Here is an 8399-nt window from a genome sequence, read left to right as displayed (position 1 = left end):
ACGCCATCCCATCTGGTTTGCGCTTAGTGAGACTATCATTTGTTTTTCAACAGGACAATGACCCATCACACCTCCAGGCTGTGTAGGGGCTATTTGACCAAGGAGAGTGATGGTGCTGCATCAGATGACCTGGCCTCCACAATCACCTGACCTCAACCCATTTGAGATGAGTTGGGATGAGTTGGACATTAGAGTGAAGGAAAAGCAGCCAACAAGTGCTCAGCATATGTGAGAACTCCTCCAAGACTTTTGGAAACCCTATTACGGGGGCTGAGTCGCTGGCTTACTGGTGCTCTTCCATGCCATCCCTAGGAGGGGGGTGTCACATGAGTGGGTTGAGTCACTGATGTGATCTTCCTGTCCGGGTTGGCGCCCACCTATGGTTCATGCCATGGGGGAGATCTTCATGGGCTATACTCAGCCTTGTCTCAGGGTAGTAAGTTGGTAGTTGAAGATATCCCTCTAGTGGTGTGGGGGATGTGCTTTGGCAAAGTGGGTGGGGTTATATCCTGCCTGTTTGGCCCTGTCCGGGGGTATCGTCGGATGGGGCCACAGTGTCTCCCAACCCATCATGTCTCAGCCTCCAGTATTTATGCTGCAATAGTTTGTGTTGGGGGGCTAGGGTCAGTCTGTTATATGGAGTATTTATCCTGTCTTATCCAGTGTCCTGTGTGAATTTTAAGTATGCTCCCTCTAATTTTCAATTTTTTTCTCTTTCTCTCGGAGGACCTAAGCCCTAGGACCATGCCTCAAAACTACCTGGCCTGATGACTCATTGCTGTCCTCAGTCCCATTGCTGTCCTCAAGTCCACCTGGTCGTGCTGCTGCTCCAGTTTCAACTTATTATTATCTGACCCTGCTGGTCGTCTATGAACGTTTGAACATCTTGGCCATGTACTGTTATTATCTCCACCTGGCACAGCCAGAAGAGGACTGGCCACCCCTCAGAGCCTGGTTCCTCTCTAGGTTTCTTCCTAGGTTCCAGACTTTCTAGGGAGTTTTTCCTAGCCACTGTGCTGTTTGGGGTTTTAGGCCTGATTTCCGTACAGCACTTTATGACATTGGCTGATGTAAAAAGGGCTTTATAAATAAATTGATTGATTCCAGGTGAAGCTGGTTGAGTGAATGCCAAGTGTGTGCAAAGCTGCCATCAAGGCAAAGGGTGGCTACTTTGAAGAATCTAAAATATATTTTGATTTGTTTAACACTTTTGGTTATTACATGATTCCACGTGTTATTTATTCGTTTTCATGTCTTCACTATTCTACAATGTAGAAAATACTAAAAATAAATAAAAACCCTTGACTTACTAGGTGTGTACAATAGTTTATTTCACATTTTTAATGGGACAAAGGCATTCCTGCCGGCCTAACCCTGACGATGCTGGGCCAACTGGTCGGTAATTCAGCCATGATAGCTGGCTAGACTAACTACCATTAAAATATATATATATGGTTAATTGTTAGCTAATTGAGTGACCTCCCTGACAAGAGAGGAACTGCTGATGCACATCCACATTTCTAAAATCACACCGGTTGTATTTGACTATTCTTACTCTCAGTAAGTTGAGACCCCGACTGAGTTCCTAAAAAATACATTTGATTCAATTTTATCGATAAACATTGTGATGTTTTGCAGTACAGTACTGCTCAAAACCTACTGCAACCACTGAGGATCTGCAACAGTTTACCACAGTAATCCTTTCTAGCACGATATACACTTATTCCAGAAAGCACACCAGATATACCCTGGCATTATGTGGCTGAGCGATGAGGAGAAACAAATGTTTTTTGCAGAATATTTAGATAAAGCCTGGAATAAAAGAAAAAGGGCTACCTATAATTAAATTGTACAAATATTTAGCTTCTATGTGGTAAATGGCACGTGTGTATATAGATGGTGTAGAGGCTTGTCTCCCATATGAATCTTCTATGTGGTAAATGGCACGTGTGTATATAGATGGTGTAGAGGCTTGTCTCCCATATGAATCTTCTATGTGGTAAATGGCACGTGTGTATATAGATGGTGTAGAGGCTTGTCTCCCATATGAATCTTCTATGTGGTAAATGGCACGTGTGTATATAGATGGTGTAGAGGCTTGTCTCCCATATGAATCTTCTATGTGGTAAATGGCACGTGTGTATATAGATGGTGTAGAGGCTTGTCTCCCATATGAATCTTCTATGTGGTAAATGGCACGTGTGTATATAGATGGTGTAGAGGCTTGTCTCCCATATGAATCTTCTATGTGGTAAATGGCACGTGTGTATATAGATGGTGTAGAGGCTTGTCTCCCATATGAATCTTCTATGTGGTAAATGGCACGTGTGTATATAGATGGTGTAGAGGCTTGTCTCCCATATGAATCTTCTATGTGGTAAATGGCACGTGTGTATATAGATGGTGTAGAGGCTTGTCTCCCATATGAATCTTCTATGTGGTAAATGGCACGTGTGTATATAGATGGTGTAGAGGCTTGTCTCCCATATGAATCTTCTATGTGGTAAATGGCACGTGTGTATATAGATGGTGTAGAGGCTTGTCTCCCATATGAATCTTCTATGTGGTAAATGGCACGTGTGTATATAGATGGTGTAGAGGCTTGTCTCCCATATGAATCTTCTATGTGGTAAATGGCACGTGTGTATATAGATGGTGTAGAGGCTTGTCTCCCATATGAATCTTCTATGTGGTAAATGGCACGTGTGTATATAGATGGTGTAGAGGCTTGTCTCCCATATGAATCTTCTATGTGGTAAATGGCACGTGTGTATATAGATGGTGTAGAGGCTTGTCTCCCATATGAATCTTCTATGTGGTAAATGGCACGTGTGTATATAGATGGTGTAGAGGCTTGTCTCCCATATGAATCTTCTCTTTGTTCCAGACTGGGTTCAAATGCCTTCTGTTTCTTTTTTTCTGTTTTTATCTGTATGTATGTATTTCCTTTTACTGCTCTAGGGATATAATTATTGTTTGGATAACCTTTATTTACTATTATGTATAGATTTTTAACTTACATTTCTTCACTCTTTATGCAATGCGCAATGCAGAGAACACTGGATGAAGAATTGTCATTTAATCACCACAGTGAATTATTGTAATGTTTGTTTGTGTCAGTTAATCCCATAAGGGATGGATTGCCAATTGGTGATTTAACACGAAAATGAAATTTCATTAATTCATTCACTTTTTATTTTTGGGTCAACCGCTTGATCTGCACTTGGATGTAGTCAGATAGCTCTCAGGCCTCATTGGTCTTCCATGATTTTGTGGGAGGAGACTTTGTCTTGCTCCAACTTCTGCATCCATATTCAGATTGTTTGTGTTCAGCATTGCCTGTGGCAATATGGACATGCTCTGCATGAATTGTCATTCATGACCGCTGCTGCACATTTTATACGATAATCAAACACCAACACCATGAGTTAAAATTCTGCTATTTTCATTTATTTAACATGCTTTTCTTTGTGTCCATTTGTCAATTTCGAATAATACATTAACATCTGGTATAAGTTAAAGCACATATATACACAAACATTTCAAATGATTCAGTTGAACATTTGACAGAGGAATCTCTTTTAGAGACAAAGTTATAAATATTTTTGTACACAAGTACACTCTTGTACACAAGTACATATTTGTTATTGTAATAAATCAATGTAAAGGTGCAGTCATATGAAAACCATACAACCATAGCCTACAAGTGGTAGAATCATTTTGTCACGTGACTATCAACTACCTCAGGTTTCTGTAATAAGTCAAATGACTCGATTGGAATACCAAGTTCCTGATATAGGCAAGCAGTATACACAGTAACAGTACCTATTCCCTTTTCATTCAAGAGAAAGTCAGTACATGTAACTGTAAACCTTTCTACTTGTGGCATTGTATCTGTTAAATATGCTTATGAAAAGTGCCTATAATCAAAAAAGCTTCCATCTGACCTCCGGTGCCCTCTGCCATTGTCTCTAAACCGAGCACAGGGAGAAGCTGTGCTGGATTGTCACAGCACCTGGCAAGGCTGTGATTTTATTGGCTCAAACAGTAGGTCGTTAGCACAATAGCATGCTAGGACGTTAGCCCATTAGCACCCAGCGAGGCTATGTTTGATGATCTCTTTGGACTGGGGAGGGATCCTGTCAGGGAAGGCCACCTGGAATTCCACCACCAGGTCGCCACGTGTGGAGGGGGTCTTGGCGTGGGGCAGGCCCTCGCCCCTCAGCCGCCGGATGCCGCCGGGCTTGATGACATCACTGCACGGCAGCGGCATCGTCCTGTTGTCCAGGGTGGGGACGTTGACTGTGCATCCACATAGAGCCTGGAAGGAAACAGAGAGGAAGATCGAATTTGTTAGTTTTCCGGTTCCTTGTTTTATGTTGAGAGCCTTTGGTTACATAATACAGTACATGCAGCAGACGCCATGCCAAAATTAGCTGCAGTTGGAACTTCTGAATGAATGTATGAAACTCTTACCTAACCATGGCAATTTTCCAAGTGAATGTGTTATATCACAGAATTGAATGTAGAGCATTTACCCCCTAAAGACAATGCTTTGCTCTGTTATGCAATGATAAGTGTTACAAATATCATACCGGTAATCTTCTCTGTATTCTGGCTGTGCGTGTGGGTGTCGGTACTCAACAGAGTGACTGAGTGGGGCCATGGGAAGATGGAGAGGAGCTCTTTGAAGAGGCTGCCATGTCTGTGAACACTCTCATACTAATCTGAGGAGCGTAGGACGTGGGAGTGAGTGACTGCAAGCCAGAGAGAGAGGGCGAGAGGAAGCTAAAGGCTGGCAGAGGAGTCAGTGAGGGAGCGAAGTGAAAGAAGTGTGAGGGGGCGGCTGACAGAGGCTATATTTAGCTACAGCTGCTGCTCTCTGCAGGGTGCACTGCACTGTGTGTTCGTGGGGGTCTGTGAGCTGAGCTAAGGACAAGGTTGGAGCAGTGGTGGGTTAGCTGAGGGGGGGCTCTGAATAGAACAGTGTTTTATCTATTCTACAGCCACCAATTTGAGCCATTGTCCAAAGTATGGAAGTGGCACACTTCAGCCGTGCCTTAAATCTTCATGTAATCCTACCTAAACTAAAAGTATGGCAGTGCTGTAATTCTGCTAAGACTTACTGTGTTATACACCCAAATAAATGTAGGGTTGACACACAAACACAAACTTACTTCTTTGAGGGTGATCTTGGCTGTATACACAATGTGGGACCCATCCCTCTTGTAGTGGGGGTGTTTCTTGTCCTTGAGAACGAAGGCCACGTCGGCGGGTATGTTGTTGGGCGTCTCGTCGCCCTCTCTGGGGAAGGTGATCTTGGTACCTTCCTTCCACCCCTTCTTTACCACCACGTTCAGGACCTTGTCCTCGGTGCGCAGGCTGCGGCCGTCCGGGTTGAGACGGCGCCGAGTGATCTTCATGTGCTTGGTGCAGCCATGGAACACCTCTTCCAGGGTCACCAGGAGGTCGTGCACCACCACCATGCCTTGCAGACGCCGACGTCCGCGCCGAAGCTTCTCGCCAGTGGGGCCATAGTTACTGTGGTAACCACCGACGTGGCTGAAGGTGAAGCGGCTGAAGGGGTTGAAGAGCTCCTCCTCGCCGTCGGGCCCGAAGAAGATGTCGAAGTGGTCGGAGCCTTGGAAGAAGGAGGAGAAAGTGGCATGGGCGTCACCGTGGTAACTGTACTGATGGGTGTTGTTCTCCTTGCCTGCCATGGACACTCCGCCTCCGTTCTTAAGACCTGAGACACAAAAGGAAAAAAGACAGTTAGTACAGTTTACTCAGGCAGAAGATGTGTGATCTTCCATCTGGTCCAATCTTCTATTCTTCACTCGGAGACAAAGTTCTTACTCATGTATATTTGGTTTAACACTTCTGGAGGGCTTACAAAATTTACATTTGGCAATTTTTTAAGTTTGCAGAAACATTTTCTTGGTGGATGGCTGAATAATTTATCAGCCTGCGGTTGTCTCCACCACACATGTTGGGCTGGCTCTCTGGTGGACAAGGTTCTGCAGATTTTTTGCTAGATGCAACAGCAATTGGCAAAGGTACTGCTGCTTACCATCAACCATTCAACAATGCATCTGCCTGTGCTATAGTAACTACTTCTACTCAACTGACAAAGGCAAAGAGCCCTACTAGGCTACTGCTGGTGAAATTACAAGGAAGGAAGGAAAGGCTCTCACCTTCTTCTCCAAACTGATCATAGATGACTCTCTTCTTGGGGTCGGTCAGAATCTCGTAAGCTTCTGCGATCTCCTTGAACTTGTCTGCGGCGTCAGCGGCGCTATTCTTGTCGGGGTGAAACTTTAGGGCCATCTTCCTGTATCCCTTCTTGATCTCATCTTCGTTGGAGTCTGTCTCCACGCCCAGGACCTTGTAGAAATCCTTCCCCATAGGCTTGATGGACATAACAGGCACCTCTTGGTCCTTTTGGTTCTCCTGGAGAAACAGGATGAGAGAAGAAACACGTTAGATCTCTATAGCCTACAGATGTCAACCCCCTTATAAAAGGACAAATGCCTGACTGAATTACGCCCACCAATAGATTCATTTTGTCCTTTGTCTAAAAGTCAGATTCGAACTGTGCCTCAATGAAAAGATATGAACCCAGAGTTGGATAAGATGTGGTAGAAAGATAACTAATTCCCTGGCCTGTGGGTTCTAAACCGTCCTGATAGTGCTCTTGTTGCCATGCCCATGATAATGCATTGCTAAGCATCTGTCACCTTTATGACACCCAGCAGGTGTGACATTCAACAGTTGATTGAGAATGACCAAGACAAATAGCACAGAGTCACCAATGATTATCAGGAAAGCCTACTGTGCTAGTTTGTACCAATATCAGAAGATACATACTTGGAAATGTCAGTGTTGTGAATACAAATGACCACAATATCAATTTATTATTAAATATTGCATTCAGCCAATGAAAACAGTGTTATGTTAAAACTAGCCCATGGCAAATGCAATTATGTCCATTTCAGTCTTACCAACTAAAATTCAGATATTTATCTGCTCACCTATAATACAGACAATGTGAATATGGGGGGAGCTCGTGTGTATGAGCATGGTGAAGCAGACTGCAGCTCCTACCACAGATCCTGGATGCACCCTGATTGTCTCAACTAGGCTACACTGTCTGCAGAATACTGGGGAACCCATTGCTCCCATACAAGTTGAACAGGCTATAGTTCGAAAAGAACATTCAATATTTGACATAAATCACTATGCTTAATCTCAAAGACTATTCTCAGCAATTAGCAACATCTTTGAACTCAGTCTTTTTAACGACACAACCATAAGGCACAATTAATGACTATATGCGTAAAATGAGCATTGATATAATTCATTACAATCAGTAAATTACTGAAATTAATACAATTGTAAAAATATAACTTACCCCTGACGAAGAGCCCGAGCTGTCATTCCTGTTCATAACGCGGACCTTGCACTTGACATTTTTGGTTTTCACTCCAAACTGTGTCCAGATCAGAACCATAGTGTTCTCTTATTGAGGAGCTGTCCGCTGTTCTGTGGTGCTGAACGTTTCTTAGCTGTTTTAGCTGTGCTTGAGCTGTTGGTTGACTGAACCGCTGACTGCAGACTGTGCTATATACCGCCGCCGCAGCCCTTTACTATACACTCACCACCCACGCAGCGTGACTGAGCTTTCCCAAAACCCGCCCATTTTTATACGCACAAGAGGGAATACCGTGCCTACCGATTTCTCCTAGAGACCATTGGTGTTCGCAGCATTATCACGCGGATGTAACAGCCTCCTTCTCCTTCTTGAGGCTCGTTTCCGGAATTCTGAGCAGAAGCTCATGGAACAGTCACGACCAGTGAGGTGAATCCTCAGAGCTGTCGAGGGTTGTCGACTGAAGACTGACTGACAGATAGACATCCCTAGAGGCTATTTAATCCCCCTGACATGGACCATTGGATTGAACAATCCCTTGAAGCTATGTGATCAGAGAAATTAATCGTTATTGTTTTCTAGTCAAGTACTAATTTATATGACTATATATACTCTGAAGCTCAGTTGGTAGAGGATTGCGCTTGCAACGCCAGGATAGTGGGTTCGATTCCCAGGACCCCCCTTATTTAAAATGTGTGCATGCATGACTGTAAATCCATTAAGATAAAAGTGTCTGCTTACTGGTTTATATTATCATATTTAATAGGGGAACAGATAAGGACATACGATCCCAGTATGGTGACATCATGCATTCTCAATCTACTTCATAACAACAAAGTGTTTATTTTAGGTTCTGTAGGATGCTCATCTGGTTGTTAGATATCTGGTTAGATTAGATGTGCTTCATATGAACAAAGTATAGAATAGAAATGGACTGATGATAGATTCAAAGAAACCATTTGAGTATCCT

At 43.6% G+C, this 8399-nt stretch overlaps 1 protein-coding gene across 1 annotated transcript; it reads right to left on the bottom strand.

Annotated features, from left to right (window-relative positions):
- Positions 1-3428: 3428 nt before the first annotated feature.
- Positions 3429-7654, bottom strand: LOC112220157 (dnaJ homolog subfamily B member 5). Its single transcript, XM_024381832.2, has 4 exons — positions 7412-7654; positions 6195-6450; positions 5178-5746; positions 3429-4321 (listed from the first exon to the last, which is right to left on the bottom strand). The coding sequence occupies exons 1-4, from the start codon at positions 7508-7510 to the stop codon at positions 4088-4090; spliced, it is 1158 nt and encodes a 385-aa protein (XP_024237600.1). The 5' UTR covers positions 7511-7654; the 3' UTR covers positions 3429-4087.
- Between the last annotated feature and the right edge of the window lie 745 nt (positions 7655-8399).

The sequence above is a fragment of the Oncorhynchus tshawytscha genome, linkage group LG20 (assembly GCF_018296145.1).
Source record: "Oncorhynchus tshawytscha isolate Ot180627B linkage group LG20, Otsh_v2.0, whole genome shotgun sequence".
NCBI classification, from domain to species: domain Eukaryota; kingdom Metazoa; phylum Chordata; class Actinopteri; order Salmoniformes; family Salmonidae; genus Oncorhynchus; species Oncorhynchus tshawytscha.
Note: the sequence above shows the minus strand (reverse complement) of the source record. Positions and strands in the feature narration are given on the sequence as shown.